Below are 17,857 nucleotides of genomic sequence, written 5' to 3' on the forward strand. Positions count from 1 at the left end.
CCATCCTAGTCTCACTTTGTCATCAGTTATCTTTTTAAACCATCTGTCTGTTTACCTAAATTCTGGTGCCTCCCATCCCAGCAAAATGAAGTACAGAACCCAGACTCTTTAGCTTGGCATCCAGAGTGCTTTGGTTTTGGACCCCAGTCTATCCTTGGGTCACATTTCCCTTCCCTCTCCCCAACCCTCCTCTGCCCCCTGCACCTTTTCACACTATTCTCTTCTGTTTTTATCTTGCTTGTCCACCCGGGCCCACCATGCTGTCTTCTTTACTGACACTTTCTCTGGTTCCTCCAGACAGAATTGGTCTTTGTCATCTCTCTCCCTCATCACACTTTGCTCCTAATTTGGGGATTACACTTAGCACATTATTTACAAGGCTGACTCCCACCTCTGCTGGTGTGTGAGCTTCTGTGGGCAGAAGCTCCTGTCTGTGGTTGCGCATGGGGGGTGGGCTTGTGTGTCTGAAGCAGAGATTTGCTTATTTCTGTGTTTTGTATAGGTCACCAGTGGGTGTATAAATAATAAAACAATGATGAATTTGCCAAACTCTAGGGTAGACTTTCTTTTCATTGCCTTAGTGAACTAATTGTAACTTAATTCTTTTTTGTAGTAAGTGACCACCAAAGAATACTGATGTCTTTTGTTTACTTACTTGTTTTCAGTTTATTTATGAGAAATAAACATTTTGTTTATAGCCCAGGAAAAAAGTGAGGGGAAGAGATTAAGAAACTTAACTGAAGATACAGTTAAAAGTAAATCTAAGACGTGTCTTGACTCCTGAGTACATTTAAAGTTGTTGACTATCGCCTAGATATTATAATAAGATTACATAAAAAGTCACCACCATTAGTTTAAGCAGCTTGGCATTTATAGCCACATATGTTATTAACAAGTTCAGAAGCAATTCAGAGCCGGAAATATATGAGGGTGGTGCTGAGGGCGGGGCTGGAGGTTGTCCAGGTACGTGCCGAGGGTGAACCAAGTCCTAAGGAGACTTGCAGTGGAGGCAGTGGGTGGGGGAGGCTGACAGCAGAGCCCGCCCAGGTGGAGGTACAGCAAACCCGAGGCAGGAAATATGGAGCCAGTCTTTCCGGGAACTGGGGGGAACACCAGAATCTGTTTATGAGGGAGACTAGGGAAGCATGCCTTCCATGCCTCTTAATCCCCCCAGGCCCCTGTCCCTTCACCCTCTGCCACACCAGCCTCCTGGTATCCAAGTCAGGCTTCTTGGCTTCAGAAGACAGACACCGTACTTTAATTGGATTGTTTCCAGTTAATAAAAGGGCAGAGGACTGGTACAGTTTTCCCAAGAAGATGTGGGGATGACCAACAGATAGATGAAAATGTCACTAGCTGCCAGCGATTTGGAAATGCAAATCAGAACCACAGTGAGCTACCCCCTCACCCTGTTAGAATGGCTCTTATCAATAAGACACACAATAACAAGTGCTGGAGAGGTGTGGAGCAGAGGGAGCCCTTGGGCACTGCTGGTGGGGATGCAGCCGCTATGGAAAGCCGTGTGGAGGGTAATATTCTGTTCTCACAATATTAAGAGTGGAACTATCCTGTGACCTGGCAATCCTTCTGGGTATCTACTGGAAAAACTTGAAAACACTTATTTGTAAAAATATATGTACCCTTGTCATTCATAATAGCCAAGACATAGAAACAAGCCAAATGTCCCTTGACAGATGATTGGATAAAGAAGATGTGGTACATATATGCAAAGGACTACTACTCAGCCATAAGAAGATGAAATAATGCCATTTGTGACAATGTGGATGGAATGTGAGAGTATTGTGCTAAGTGTAATCAGTCAGAAAAGGAGAAGGACCATATGATTTCACTCAGATGCAGGATATAAAACCAAAAGCAACAAATGAACAAACAAAACTAACTCATAGACACAGACAATAGTATGGTGGGTACCAGATGGGAAAGGGGGGGGGTAGATGAAGAGGGTAAAGGGGGTCAAATATTTGGTGACAGAGGAGACTAGGCTTTGGGTGGTGAGCACACAATGCAATATACAGATGATGTGTTATAGAGTTGCACACCTGACACTTACTTACATAATTGTTAACCAGCGTTGCCCTCAATAAATTTAATTTTAAAAAGAAAACATCAAAAAAAGAAAACAGATACCAACTGAGGATCTGTTTAAGCAGAAACATAATATATTGGGGGGCTACTGGATAAAAACAGAACGGACAGGCTGAAAGGCACATGGGCCAGGCAGCAGAATGGAAGCCAGGCTGTGCTGCAAAGATGTTTGGCAGCTGCCTCTGCAGACCTCCCGGTGTTTGGAAGATGGACCTCCTGGACTGCTCCTCTGCTCTTATTTTTTACCCTAAGGTCTTTCTCTTTGTCTGGTTCTCCTTTCTGTGAGATTTCCCCTTTCTCTTGTCCAATTCTATTTTTAAGATTTCAAAATTCTCCCGTCATATTTTTATTGTTCAAAAACTAGGAAGTCTTCATGTTGTTCCTCTTTTTGTTTCACAGATACCATTTCTTATTTCTTAAGTTTTCTTCTCTGTGCATCATACCTGCTCTGAGCTCCCCCCCTTCCCCATTTCTTTTTGGGACTCAGTCTTTCATGAGACCTATTTTGGGCTTTCTTCAAAGCACCTGACTGTTGGCTATTTAAGAATGAGATGAGCCAAGCCCTTGGAGCCATGGAAGGATGTCCTCTGGTGGTCCTCATCTTAGGGCAATGTGGCAGTGAATCTGACCTTTTTGTTGGGGTTCCCCTGCATCTTAGAATCTTCAGGCCTTTTCTCTTGGGCTAGATGAGTGCTTCTAGAGAGACTCTGACTACTCGCCCACCTACCAGTGAGCCACATGGGAGATGTGACCTGGGAGCTTCTTTTTTGTTGTTGTTAATCCTCACCTGAGGATATTTTTTCCCATTGATTTTTTTTTTTTTTTTTTAGAGAGAGTGAAATGGAGGGAGGAGGAGGAGGGAAGAGAGAGAGAGAAAGAGAGAGAGACATCAATGTGAGAGGAACACATCTATTGGTTGCCTCCTGCACTCACCCTGACTGGGGCAGGGATCAAACCTGCAACCCAGGCATGTGCCCTTGACCAGGAATTGAACCCACAACCCTTCAGTGCACAGGCTAACACTCCAACCACTGAGCCACACCTGCCAGGCCAAACTGGGAGTTTCTTTATTCAGTAGGTGGCCCTCACTCCTGTGCACCATGTTCCTTCACATGACTTGCTCCTTCCATCCAGCACTTCTTGCCGTTGGTCTCACTCTGTCCCTCTTTTCTGTGTAAGTCCTTCCCTGTGGCTAGTAAAACAAATGTTGACTGTTGAGATGCAGGTTAGGCAGATTTGGTCTCAGCTTAAAAGATTTGTATTCAACACCGAGGCTAAAATGGACAGACTTAAAATACTTAATTTTCAGGATTGTGAATCAATTTACGAGTAATGAAAACTTAGAGGAGTAATGATTCATAGTTAAGGATAGATCTCAATAACAGAACTTTATGTATAAAATGTTATGTTGGTTACATATACTCCAAAAATTAATCATACCCTAAGAAATATTATACGCTCTTCTGACATAAAATTAGTAACTTTTCTAATCAAATTTTATTTTCTTTCAGATCCTATCACATAGGACAGTATGTACCTTCAGATCCTGAAGAAAAGGCGCAAAATGTTCAAGTAATGTTTCAAAATAATTTGTGAGGTAAGTGTGTGGTTCTTTATTTAGGTGTATGGCACTGGTGGCATACTATTGAAAAGGCCATACGGGCCGTACAGAAGGGTAATGGTGATAAGGAAATACTTCTCTCCACCTACTGTCATTGGTTTGGTTACCACCTGTCCCAGAAGGAGAGCGTACTTAGGGGTGGGGCGGGGCTCCAGGAAGTGACTGTTAAATTATTAGCAAGTATTGTAAGACGAGGTGAACGCTCAGTGTAAATGTGATGGAAAGTATTTGCTTGTACGACTGTCCCCGTAAATAATGGAGATGTGCAGTGTAGCTTTCAAGTTCTGGGAAACCGGGCTTTATTTAACATAAGGACAAGCAACTTAGGTTCAGGAGTGTAGACAAAATCCCATTAAATCGGCCGTAAAAGTCAGGAAATGATGATGTGACATCCGCTTGACCATCAGTCAGTGCATAGTGCTTTCAGGTTTCTCCCCGAAATGGTCTTCAGGACCATCAAATCAATAGTGCTTTTGGTTTTTAGTGTAGAATAAGATTGCAGCCTTACCGTAACGAGTGTTACATTTTCGTTTTGTATCACAAATCGCTGTACCATTGCCCTCATGCTCCCAGTATTTTTAGTTTAGTTCAATGTCTTCATTTCCTCCCCTCCCTTCCTGTTGCATTAATGAAGTGGATACAGTGACTCAGCGGACTGCTCGTGCGGTTTAGGACAGATAACCGAATGCATCAGCCTAACCTTGCCCTGGCCATTGGTTATATTCTTGAAAATAAAGTTACTTCTGGGTATCAGGTTTTTTCCCCCTTTTGTCTTCTAGTGGATTTAACGAATTTGGCCCTAAAGCCTTATGCACCAGCATCCTAAACTGTACTTCTAGGAATGTCCTCCCGTGCCAGTGTCTGGTGACGTTGTGGTCACTCTTCCTGCCGGGGCATACCACCACGGGGCTCTGCAATTCTCGCCAGTTCCTCCACCGGAAGGTTAGGCTCAACTGGCTCGGCTGTTCAGCATGTGTGCCTCTAGAAGCCATTCAAGGTCCTGATTTCTGGGTGGAACTCAGACTGCGCAAACGTTGTGCTCTGACAAAAGGCTAGTCTATCTCTGGACATGTGACTGTACAGCTTCTTATCTTAATCCCCAGTAGGCAGGCATCAGTTTCTCATAGAAAGTGTTCCTCATGAGAAGTCACCAGAAAGCAGAGAGATTCAGGTCGGAGGAATTTTTCAGAGTAAGGTCTTGATGTACAGTTATGATTCATTAAGAAACTTTTATGGAAATTACTAGGAAACTATTTGCATCTGAGAGAGGTACCAGTTTCTTGTTGTTGATCTGCCTATAAACAGACATGCACTTGCCAACAGCACGTAGGCATGGACAGGGAGTACAGGGAGAGAAGACCCAGACCCTCCATGCAGGACCCAGTCAGGGAGGGAAGGCACAGAAGTTCTCATGATGGAAAGGGGTAAATGCACTGCAGGAGGAACTGAGGAGCAAGCCCTGAGGGTCCCAGGGAAGTGGAGAGCTTCTGGATGCTGTGTCGGCCCTCTGACAAAATCAGGCTTTACAGTGGTGTAGACAGAACCAGTGTGCACCATCCTCTCCAGATACTCATGTCTGGTATTCACAGACCCTTTTCAAAGTGCCCCTCGGAGGAAGGAGAGCTGTCTTTTTGGGATGATGTGCTTGGAAGAGAGAAACATTGGGCCCTACAGGGTGAATGGGATGCCATAGAGGGGATGGATTCGGCGGGGGTGTTTGAAGGGCAAGGTGGGCAGGCAAATCTGAATAATGGAGGTTCAGTAATGCTCCCTGAAAGAATGGCTGGCTAAGGTCTGCCCAAGTCTTATCTTTAGTTTCTTCTATTTCTCTTAAAAAAAATTTAAAGCTACAGTGGTACCTTGGTTTTCGAATGTACCCCGTTCCGGAAGCCCTTTCGAGTGCTGAAACATTCAAAAACTGGGGAATCAGCAGCCTACAGCTAGTCCTCAGGATCTTGCCCTCAGCAGAAGCCGTGTGACATGTTCAACTTCCGAGGCATGTTCGAAAACCGAAGCATTTCCTTCCGGGTTTACAGCGCTCGTAAACCGAAATGCCTGTCAACGGAGATGTACCACTGTATTTTTGTCTGATCTAAGAGCAGGGTTATTTTACTGACCACAGGGAACAATTTTTATTTCTCTCTTGTACCAGTCAGTGTTTTTATATTATGGGGGAATTTTGCAAAATATTTGCAGAATGAACTCTTCCTTTGCAAGTTCACTCATTTGTTAAATGTTTTCATAATTACTATGCTTCAGTTGCATTTAAGGAAAAAACAAACAAACAAACGAACCAGAGCGCCCCGGTTTGAAAGTGCTGCAGTCACTTGTAGCAGACGTGACTCCAAGAGCACTCCTGCTTGCCACTCCTGCTCGCCACATTGGGAGGGGCTCTTGCTCTGTGCTTGTCTGAAAGATGAGCAGTGCGCTGCGCTGAGAAAGCACTTGGGTCATTGGCTAAAAGGCTGTCAGTGTTTTTCTATCCCTTGTGTGGACGCTAAGGCCAGGTGAACTCTGACTCTTTATTTCCCTTGTCTTTATTTGTCACGAGTATCACTACTGTTATATCAAACACCGATAAGAGAAGGTCATACGTTTAAAGCAGCAGTGAAACAAGTTGCTAGGAAAAGTGCAGGTTCCTCTTTCGTTTCTTTGGACCCTATATGTTTTCAGGTGTCGGGGACAGTAGGAAATATAGGAAAGTTGTCAAAAGAATGAGTGAAGGAAACTTTAAAAAATTAAAATAGAGAGGAAGTATTCTAGAAACAGTAGAGAGTTGAAGAAGGTAGAGATAAAAATGGGAGCCTCCTCCAAAACATGAATGCTATTGTCAGAGTTAAAACAAGGGAGGAATGAAAGTAAATTGAGAATCACACTGAGAAAACCCAGGTGAGCATCATAAGCTCAATGCTTAGCTCAGTGTCTATGAGTGTAAATGAGTCGAGAAGTAGCCATGGGCTCGTCGCCCTCCCGTGCCGCGGTGCGCTGTCCGTGCGAGAGCCTAAGGCAGCCGTGCACCTCAGCACAGGCAGGTCGGTGCCCGGGGCTTGTTGGCGCGGACAGTGGATGGCCGCTGTGGTACAGGTCTCGTGGCCACTGTGGTTTGGGAACTTGGGTGCTGTGATTCTGCATCTGGCTTGTTCTTTTCATGATCTTTGTCCCCCTGTGGCTCTGGCCAGCCCTATGTGTGCGCCCAGGAGCCTCACAGCTCTTCGTCCCGTCCCCTCTAGGGTGCATCGGGGAAACATGCCGTCATCAGGACACCGGCTCCGTGATGTCGACCACCACCCTCTCCTCACTGAAAATGACAATTATGACTCTTCGTCGTCCTCTTCCTCCGAGGCGGACGTGGCAGACAGGGTCTGGTTCATCCATGACGGCTGCGGCATGGTCTGTGCCATCATGACGTGGCTTCTGGTCGTCTACGCGGACTTTGTGGTGACGTTTGTCATGCTGCTGCCTTCCAAAGACTTCTGGTACTCTGTGGTCAACGGAGTCATTTTTAACTGCTTAGCGGTGCTTGCCCTGTCGTCTCACCTGAGAACCATGCTCACCGACCCCGTGAGTACTCGCTGTTGGGCTGGATTTTTCTCTGTCTGGTCTAGTGTGACACCACAGACTGTGTGATGAAGGGCCTCTTGCTCCTGTAACCTCGGGTTTTTATTAATTCCTGGATATGGGCTCATAGCATTGTTCACTGGAGAATAGAAGTGATACCACAGTATATTAATGAAAAATATTCCCCTTGGGCTGTTTATTCAAATGAAGAGATTATACTAAATAATTTCTAAAATCCCTCCTACTTTAAATATTTTATTTCTCTAAGGAATGGACTGAAAGCTGAGAGATCGGGAATCTAGATTTCACCACTGTACTCATCTTTTCAGTTGCCTTTTAACCATAAGCAACTCATTTAACTTCTTCGGGCTGAAGGTTAGCTATTACTTCTAAGTTCTTTCTAGCTTTGCAGTTCTCTTCTTTTTAAGTCTCAGCTAAAATCTGAAGCCAACGTTTCATTATAGCTGGTAAAAGGCCAAGGTTCAGCCTGTCTGCAAAGCAGAGAGGGAGAACTTGCTAATTACCGGTTCCATGGGGTGCGGGGTGTGACCTTGGAGGAAGCAGTTGCTAAATAGAGATCAGGTTCCGTGCACAGTGAGAGAGCTGACACAGGTGTGTGAGAACAAGGGTGGCGTATTGGGCTTATCTTTGGAGCAGTTTTCCTGAGAGTAAAGATGGGCCAGATCTCGCAGTGAACTGCCTTTACTTCCTGATGTCTTGAAGGCCCCTGGACTCGGAACCTCCATGCTGGGTGTAAGGCTGCTAATCTGAGAGTTTGAGGCATCCTCTGGCTAGGCCAAGTGGTACAGATCCTTGCAGTTCAGCCAGGAGTCACCTCTAGACTGGATTCCAGGCTTACCCCGGAGCCTGGAGGTGGCACCCCGTGGGAGGGCAGCCTGCAGGCCAGTGGGGGAGGTTCCCCATCAGTGGAGCTGTGCTGCAGGTGTTAGTGGTCAGTGTGGGATTTAGTTTGAAAAGGGTTCTTTCCACGGCGTTGAAAGAGTGGTTTTAAGCCACTAGTACAGGGGCTCCCGATTTGTACATTCAAGTTCACTGGGCTCATGTCTGTTGGTAAGCTTTCTCTAAAAAGGTACCAAGAAGTTCATGTTTTGTTGTAAAACTTTCTTATAAATATGATTAGGCCTTTGTTTGCAAATAAACTGATATTAATCAGTTCATAGCCTGTGGTTGACATGTTGATTTTCTGACTTTGCTATGTCTAAGTTCATGTTGCAGGGTGTTACCCTATCTTATTTGCTGTCGCCTGTTTGCCTAGTGGAGATCTTGGGCCTAGGACAGTATTACAGCCCCAGCCAGGTGGGCAGCTGGGAGCAGCACTTAGGGGACAACTTGGAAGCTAAGTCTGCCCACGGTTTTGTAGCCTCACCTGATTGTGGGGTCTGTGACCATAACTGAATCTGCTGACCCTCTTCCCCTTTCCTTTACACAGCAAAGCCTCCTTCTGGGAACCAAACCCTACTCCTGACACCTGTGCATCTCCATCCCCTCTCCTTGTAGCACAAACACCACATGTCAGTACCCAGGCCAGGGAGAGGGTGGTTACAGAGCCAGGGGCCAGATTAATGATTTCTACTCAAATATTTATTGTAGGAAAAGCCCTGTTAGTGTCAACCATGTTCCTGGATGTTGAAAACTGGGTGGGCCCATTCTTTGTAGGCATTTTGGTGATGCGACCACCTCCATACAAAGGTTCCCAGTTGTGAGTGTGCATGGGGGTGCTGCAGGGGAAGGAGGGTTGACCAGGCAGACACTGCTTGTCAGAGTGTTTGTTTCCTCCACAAGTATAGATGTCCCCCTCTCCTCCTCTGGGAAAAAGCCTCAGAACTCTTGCTGGAAGCCCCAAGAGCTGGGGGAGGTGAAAGTGGTAGAGAGAACGAGTGTGCAGGGTGCCGCCTCCATTCCTGGTGGGAGTGCGCATTTCACTGTTGCATCACTGGGGTGTTGAGTGGAAGCATTGAGAGGGAGGCAGACCAAGGAAGAGGAGGAGTTTGAGATCCTGGACGTCAGAGTTTTTCAGTCAAAATTCATACACTACAAAAACCCATCCTTTTAAAGTGTATAGTTCAGTGATTTTTAGTGCATTCACAGAATTGTGCAGCCATCGCTACAGTCAATTTTAGACATTTCACCATCCCGCCAATAAAATCCTGCACTCCTAGTCATCACTGCCAAGTCCCCCGACTTCCCCCAGCCCTAGGCAAGGCTAATCTACTTTTTATTTTTGCCTATTCTGGAATCACATAAATGTATAAGCATACAGTATGCCACCTTTTATGTCTGGCTTCCTTCACCCAGCATAAGGTTTTCAGGGGCCATCCATGTGGTAGCACCTATCAGTATCTCATCCCCTTGTATGGCTAAATAACAGTCCATTGTATGGACAGACCCCATTTTGTTTATTAGATGTTGTCACTTGATAGACATTTGGGTTGTTTCCACTTTGGGCTGTTACGGATATGGCTGCCATGAAAATGTACACGTTTCTGTGTGGGCCTATGTTTCATTTCTCTTGCATAGGGTGACTCTACATTTAACTTGCTGAGGAACCACCAGACTGTTTTCCACAGCAGCTGCCCCATTTTACGTTTCCACCAGCAGTGCACGAGGTCCAGTTTCTCTGCACCCTCATATCATCGTTCACCTTTTAGCAAAGCCCCCCTAAGGGGTAGGAAGTGGTAGTTCACTGTGGTTTTGATGTGCGTCTCCCTAATGACTAGTGGTGCCGAGCATCTTTTCATGTGCTTCTTGGCCATTCCTATGTCTTTGGAGAACTGTCCGTTTAAGTCCTCTGTCCATTTGGATGTCCCTGTTTCAGCCATGCCACACCAGGACTCTGGTGGTGAGTTACAGAACCCACTGGGAGCCAGTGTAAATAAAACTGAGCAACCTAACTGCAAGAGCCCTGACCGGCTATGGAATTGGGATGTGGACACTGTTAGAGAGGTAGCTGGAGGGGTGAGATGGACAGGCCCTGCAGGCTTTCTCTGTCCCTTGGGTATCCTGTCTTGCTCAGCATCCTGAGGGTGGCCCCGCAGACCAGGTGGAATTGGACTTGTTCAGCCCAAAGTCACATCCCTGAAGGAGAGACTATGTAGCCCCGCAGGGTCAGGTGTCCACTGTTTGTCCTCTTGCCGGGGCGTTTGCCCCCTTTTCTCTGCAGAGCACAGCTTCACCACCCAGGGCCCAGTGTGGGCTCAGCCGAAACCATCACGCCCGCCCAGGGCGCAGCACATACCCCACTGGGACTTCATGTCTTTTTGCTACACTGATAGGACCTAGTCGGTCTTGGCTGGACTCGGCTTTGGTCTGTTATTTGAGGAAAGTCCTTGGTGCTCTGAATGAGCAGGAGGGAAGCTGTGGGGCCCGTGACGTGTGGTGGGGCAGAGATCTGCTAGTACGGCAACGAGCCCCACTACTGGAAGATGAGGCTCCCACCAGCCTTAGCGTTTGGAAACACCAAGAACTTAACGTTGTGAAGGGACACGAGTGAGTGAGTGAAAAGAGGCACCCACTACCCCTCACCCGGAGCCTGCTGTCCTGAATCCCCAGCCTTTTTTATGAACGTCAGCCTTCTCCGCAGACACCTGCCGAGTGCCGGTGACGGACACCCTTTGAGGAGCGTGGTCCTGCTCCAGGTGCCCCGCCAGAGGGGTTCTTTCATTGACCCTCCAGCCCCTGGGAGAGGCGGAGGAAACCCACATCCAGAAGCGAGTTCCCCCTCCCCCACAGTCAGACACAAAGCTGGGGTCCGAAGATTTTTCTGTCTCCAAACCCCTGTTTCTTGTTAAATTCTAATAGACGTTTCAAACGTGCACAGAAGTAGAGAGAAAGGGTGTCATGAACCCCAGTTACCACCTCACGGCCAGTCTTGTCAGCCGTACCCTTACCTGAGTGTTTGAAAGTAAATCTCAGATACCATGAACCTTTATTTGTAAATATTTGTGTGTATCTTTAAAAAGTAAGGGCTCTTCTTTATAAAAGCATAGCCTCAGTGCCAGTAGCTCACATGGAGCAACTGAATAATTTCTTACTACCTATCCAGGTAAGTTCAGACGGCCTCAGTTGTCTCAGTTCTTTCACATTCATTGTTTAAGGATCCAAATAAGGTCTGTACTTTGCGATTGGTTGCCCTGCCTCTTACATCTCTTTTCATCTCTGTGGTTCCTTCTCTCTCTTTCCCTTGGGATTTTTTTTTAAATCCTCATTTGAGGATATGTTTATTGATTTTAGAGAGAGGAAGGGGGAGAGAGAGAGAGAAAGAGCGAGAAACATTAATTGGTTGCCTCAAACCCGCAATCGTTTTGGTGAACAGGACTATACTCCAACCAACTGAGCCGCCGGGCCGGGGCTTTCCTTGGGATTTTTTTAACTTGAAGGATTATGATCTTTGTCTTGTAGCTTTCCTCCCACCCTGGAGTTTTCAGCTTACATTTGTGTGTGCTTTAGCATGCTCCTCTTCCCTTGTTTCCCATAAATGAGGAGAGAGATCTAGGGGAAAGCCCCATGTTTAACTCCCCCTTGCTTAGGTCCTGGAGATCCAGAAAGCATGACTGGGAATTGGGGGGTCAAGATGAAAAGACACGGGGGGGGGGAGGAAATGTACCTTATGAAGCATAACTTCCCTGGGTGTATGGCATGGTTGAGAGCACTTTTCTAAGTGTGGGCTTCTGGTTTCCTTCCCTGTGGTGAATCAGAGGTGGGTGAGGGCAGGCTATGAGATGGGGTGCTAGAAGAGGCAGCAGGAAATCAAAAAGCAGTTAGGAGAACTTTGTGCCAAGGGGAGCTGTTGGGCTATTTGGGGTAGGAAGCAGCCCGAAGGCATGGCTGTGGTCTACATGGTTCTGTGAAGGACTCCTGGCCATCAGCGCTCTGCCTCTTGCCATCAGCTCACATTTTCCTAGCTGGTCTTCCCGTTGCTTCTCCATTGCCCATCTTTTCTCCAGCTCCCCTAGCACATGGGGGTACTATAACAACCCCTGACCCCATGCCCAGATGCTGAGTTGGGTCTGTTACTCAGGGCCACACTTTCCAGGTTTGAGTGTGTTGATTACTTTGGCTCACACACGTTTTACATATAAAAACACAAGATAAAGCCCTTTGTGAGACTGTTTTGTTCAGTGTTCCCTAAGGCAGCTGATAGGAAACTGTGGGCACCCATTAAAATGGGAGTGATAGGGAAATGGTGACCCTCAGCTGCCCTGGAGGTGGAGTGGCTTCACAAACAAACCTTGCTCTGGTGGAACTTGTATTAGCTAGAAAATATTCCTGTGACTTACCAGTTTAAGAAGGGTAATAGGGATTTATTTTGAGTTATTTTAATGCATGTTATTTTTCATGCAAAGTAAAACTTCTGGTTCTGAAATATTTTTCATACTAATGTGCTTTAAGTGGTAACTACAGCATTACTAATTATTTTATTATGATATATAAAATTTAAGACTTAATTCCTACACTTACTGATTGTTTTGAACCTTTCTTTCTCCCTAACTAAACATTCTTATTAAACTGTAGGGGGCAGTACCCAAAGGAAACGCTACTAAAGAATACATGGAGAGTTTGCAGCTGAAGCCTGGAGAAGTGATCTACAAGTGCCCAAAGTGCTGCTGTATCAAACCCGAGCGCGCCCACCACTGCAGGTACCGCTGCCCCTTCCCTAGGACAGCCCGAGCGCCCACCACTGCAGGTACCGCTGCCCCTTCCCTAGGACAGCCCGAGCGCCCACCACTGCAGGTACCGCTGCCCCTTCCCTAGGACGGCCTGAGTGCCCACCACTGCAGGTACCACTGCCCCTTCCCTAGGACAGCCCGAGCGCCCACCACTGCAGGTACCGCTGCCCCTTCCCTAGGACAGCCCGAGCGCCCACCACTGCAGGTACCGCTGCCCCTTCCCTAGGACGGCCTGAGTGCCCACCACTGCAGGTACCACTGCCCCTTCCCTAGGACAGCCCGAGCGCCCACCACTGCAGGTACCGCTGCCCCTTCCCCAAGGGCAGGGGGTCCCCCTCAGTAGCCTCTGACCAGCATTACAATTTTGTGTATTGGATGCATGGCCTGGGGTTGTGTTCCCTCAGAGCGTGGAATACTAGTAATTGGACCTCTCCTTTTTAGTATTTGCAAAAGATGTATTCGGAAAATGGATCATCACTGCCCATGGGTGAACAATTGTGTAGGAGAAAAGAATCAGAGATTTTTTGTGCTCTTCACTGTGAGTAGAAATATTTATGCAGTAACTTATATTTAGTTTTAAATTATTAAAATAGAATCTTGCCTGGAGCTGGTAAATTTATTCTAACATCAGACCAGTTTCCCTCCAACCTTTTCTCCAGATTCAAATTATAATTCTGTGCTATGGTTGGTAGGAAGTAGTCCAACAGATAAATATATGTTGCTTGTGTTGTTTTAGGTGTTTTACTGTCATTTAATTCTCTCAGATACTCAGTTCTTAATAGGATCTTGGTAGGTAGATGTCAACTACTGCAATTGATTCCTTCCTTCATTAATTTTACTGACGAATGAAATGAAGGAGTCAGCGTAAGATTAAGCAGCCTTTGCTCCTAGAAATCCGTAATTGCTCACCAGTTGTGACCAGTTTCTCCGTTGTTCCAGATGTACATAGCTCTGTCTTCAGTCCATGCTCTGATTCTCTGTGGACTCCAGTTCATTTCCTGTGTCCGAGGGCAGTGGACAGGTAAGCTTGTGTGTACTGTTCCTGGAAGTCATGCTGCTGGGTGATTTTCCAATTTTGAAAGAAATCTTCACAGTTATTTTTTGGTGTTTTTTTTAGAAAAGATTATGAATAAGTATTAATACTGCCTGTTTCCTAGTATAATGAAGCTGTATATATAATGGTTCTTCCTTAGTCAATTGATTCTCACTTGTAGTTTGCAGATACTGAGACTAGAAGGAGGTTAGTATTGTTTCCACCAAACCTGGTGTTTGTTGTCGGGGTAGCTAGCTAGGCATTGCTCAGTGCTCCTTGCAGGACTGAATATGAGTGTAGTGAAGGTGTCCAGCCCTGGATCCATAAGCAGGTCAGAGTCCTGCCCCAGGGGTGGGGGAGGAACGGCTTGTGTGTGCCTCCTGTGTGTAGGTACATGTGCCTCTCTTCTCCAGCTGTACTGCATTTTAATAAGCACTTTAATACACAGATACAGTATTAATAGAAACCTCAGTAGTATGGAATCTTTGGAAACTGCACACTGGGAAGTGGTCGTGTGGATTTTTGCTCAGAGGGCCACCCTCCTCCACCCTTTGGTAAATAGTGAATGTGCCTCTTTACAGAATGAGCACATTCTTCCTGGAAGCCATCCTGGGGCTGCCACTGCGAGGGTCCTGGCAGCTAAACACCTGACATCCTGCGGTTTGGGGTATTTGTTATGCTGTGATGTCCAGTCACAACCCTCCTTCTCTTGTTTGCAGAATGCAGTGATTTTTCACCTCCGATCACTGTAATCCTGTTGATCTTCCTGTGCCTTGAGGGTCTCCTGTTTTTCACTTTCACTGCAGTTATGTTTGGCACACAAATCCACTCAATATGCAACGATGAAACGGTATGCTTCGTTCTCGGCTGTGTTTGCTTAATGTTTGGTGAGAGCTTGAGTAAATGGGAAATTCTAATGTCAACAGCAGGTTCATGTGTATTAACTCGGGAGATTAATTGGGCAGCCTCGATAAGCTCCGACAGGCTCGCTGTATTTGTTCTTCCTGTCTTTCTGCGCAGTGCATATTTCAGGGATCGGTATGACCCGAGAGTCAACAGAGCCAGGCAGATTACCAGTTTCTAGGAGACCCAGCCCCTGGAGCAGCTGAGTGAGTTGCAGGAATTGGTCGCCTTCATGCCTCTGAACTGGAGGCCTAGAGCAGACACTTGATAAATACTTGTAGTAAATGAATTAAAGGCTGCCCCTGACCCAGATGACCAGCTCTCTCCTGCACCACTGTGGCTGCCTGGGCTGTCCTAGCTGGTGGCCACTGCTCGGCTGTCTGATATTGGTCTGGCCAGTGTGCTCAGGAGTCCATGGGGCTGGTGCAAGGAAGGAGAGCCCAAACTTTACCTGACCACCTCGTTCTCAAATGCTGTGGGGCAGCTTGGTGATGTTTCCCCCATTTTCACCACTTGGCCTAAGCTGGTTGTGTTGGGGGGGTTCCTGGCGCTGCCACCCAGTTGCTTTTCTTTCTGCTTCCAGGAGATTGAGAGACTGAAAAGTGAGAAGCCGACCTGGGAGCGGAGGCTACGATGGGAAGGGATGAAGTCTGTCTTTGGGGGGCCACCCTCACTCCTCTGGATGAATCCCTTCGTTGGCTTCCGATTTAGGCGACTGCAAATGAGACCCAGGAAAGGAGGCCCAGAGTTCTCCGTTTGAGGCCCCTCTTTTCATGCTGGAACTTGTTAATGGACTTTATTTATTTGGGGTCTGAAAGGGTATCAACGGCTCATCTGTGACCAATAGGGCAAATGGAACCTACACAAACCAGTTGCTTGCAGCAAGCAGAATTTTATATATTTACAGTCATGGATGGCCGATTTTCCAAACCAGTAACTGGACGATGCTCTCATCAGTTTTCACCTGTGCAACTAACGAAAGGGATGTGACCGCAAGAAAGAGCCAAATGTCATTATCTTCCTGCACAGTTAGGACTTTTGTTAAGAATACTTTGCATTTTCTAAGAAGTTGTGTGATTACATGGGTTTTTAAAACCCTGTGTACTGAGCTGCTTTTTTCAATCATGAAGGAAAAAAAGTCAATCCAGTGAACAAGAATTCTCCGAGGAGTGGTTCCAGGGAGTTCCTGCTGACCCCGTGACTCATTAGTGCACTCCCTTGACCCAGAAGGGGCGTTTACATAGAAGTGCATTTTGGTCTCCATTCGCTCTGACACTTTGCACTGCATTTGCAAAAGATCTGTGCACTGAGCAGCGAAGGCGGCTTCAGGCACATTCCCACTGCCCCGGGGGGGCCTTCTTTGACCCTGCAGCAAGTCTGTGTGTGTGTCTGTGTCTGTGTCTGTGTCTGTGTGTGTGCGCGCGCGTGCATGTGTGTTTTAAAATCGACAGTGTTGTGTAGGCGATGTAACATTTTAACAGCTGTGTGCAGCTAACAAGCTATTTTTTAGAAACCGACGTTTCAGGGAAGCGGGGAGAGCTGCCCCGGGATCCTCCTCCCGTGGGGTTCATTATGAATGTATTGCAAACTGGAGAATATCTTGATCCAAAGAACAATCATTCCTGTGTGGTCCTTTGTTGCCCACCTGTTTTCATTTTATCTTAAAAATCTTGAGTGCATGAGGGCCTTGGGACAGAATTTTTTTGTTCCAGCCAAATTAGCAGTGTGTCAACGGCACCTCAGTGAGAGAAGAGCCAAGTCTGGTGGCCACCTTCACCTTGTGCAGCTTGGTGGGTGTGGAGAGACACAGGTGTTGGCCTCTGGGCATCACTGAGAAGGTGAGGGGACCACAAGGCCACGAGCCCTGGGCTCTGTGTCCCTCCCTTGCAAAGAATATTCAGGATGGAACAGCCATTTTTTTTTTTAAATCATTTTTGTTTCTCTACCGACATCACCAGTGATCAAATAGGACCCTTGGTGCAGAGCTTAAAATTATGCCAGAAAGCAAACAGCTCCCCTCCTTGGGGACTCGCCTTAAACTTGCCTGGTCTGGACATGTTTTGCAGAACTCACGGGGAAGCCATCTGTGACAGTTCGAGGGTCTCCTTTAAGCCTGCCTCCCCCGCTGAGAAGAGTTGGTGTTTCCCTCCTGGTCTCCACGCTTTTCCGTTCATCTGTGAACCGTTTTTGTTTTTGTTTTAATTAATCTGTACCCTATCCTAATCAGGGCTTCTACCACTGCTGATGCAAAACCACAAAGGGACCTACTCGAGACATAATCGTAGCCAGTGAACAAAGCTGTAGGATGTTTTAGAAATGGACTGTCACTGCAGAAATGTTTGAGCTGTTAAGGACAGACTGCGTCACAGTCAGGGAAGAGCCGCGTGGGCGAGCGAGGGGCGTTTCTGGAGACTTTTGCATATTCATTTGCACATCTGTTGTCTGGGTTGGACACGTGGATGGGCTTCAGTGTGAGCCTTTTAATATGTATATCCTGTTTATCAATAAAAGAAATGATCAAAGTGGTTGAATCCTGTGAGACTTGGCAAGTCTGTGCAAATCAAGTATACTTGACTTTTCAACCTCTTTCAATGTAACTTTTATATGAAATAAAGTCACTCGTTGACGATTCTCAAACAACTTACTACGTGGCACAGTTCTTGGTGGATTGTCGGTGTGTTTTCAGTGGCTGGCTTTTCCTTGGCTTATTGACACCAGCACCCTGGGCTGTGACAGTCACCCCTTGACTGTTTCCACAGCCTCTGGAAACTTCAGTGCCCATGAAAAGGGGCAGGCGTTCAAGTGCTGTTCTGCTCACACAAACTTGGCCCTGTCCACATTTAATAGTTTACTCTTAAATTGACACACCTCCTTTTATTTAGCTTTATCCTAAACATTCCTGTAATTTTTTTTAGTGCTCTTTGAAATAAAAATAATTTTTAAAAATTT

The 17,857-nt window shown here is 46.5% G+C and overlaps 1 protein-coding gene across 2 annotated transcripts; it reads left to right on the plus strand.

The window, feature by feature from the left end:
• Window positions 1-1,485: 1,485 nt before the first annotated feature.
• ZDHHC7 (zDHHC palmitoyltransferase 7) lies at window positions 1,486-17,548 on the plus strand. 2 transcript variants are annotated; one of them, XM_087827365.1, is made up of 8 exons: window positions 1,486-1,924; window positions 3,618-3,703; window positions 6,958-7,288; window positions 12,818-12,942; window positions 13,414-13,510; window positions 13,912-13,993; window positions 14,725-14,855; window positions 15,492-17,548. In XM_087827365.1, exons 3-8 carry the CDS (start codon window positions 6,974-6,976, stop codon window positions 15,666-15,668), a joined length of 927 nt encoding a protein of 308 aa, XP_087683491.1. In that variant the 5' UTR covers window positions 1,486-1,924; window positions 3,618-3,703; window positions 6,958-6,973; the 3' UTR covers window positions 15,669-17,548. The 2 variants fall into 2 exon arrangements, with proteins under 2 accessions (XP_087683491.1, XP_087683490.1); XM_087827364.1 differs by lacking the exons at window positions 1,486-1,924; window positions 3,618-3,703 and having other exon boundaries at window positions 6,607-7,288.
• The last annotated feature ends 309 nt before the right edge of the window (window positions 17,549-17,857 follow it).

This window comes from Miniopterus natalensis, chromosome 18, assembly GCF_054644295.1.
Source record: "Miniopterus natalensis isolate mMinNat1 chromosome 18, mMinNat1.hap1, whole genome shotgun sequence".
NCBI classification, from domain to species: domain Eukaryota; kingdom Metazoa; phylum Chordata; class Mammalia; order Chiroptera; family Miniopteridae; genus Miniopterus; species Miniopterus natalensis.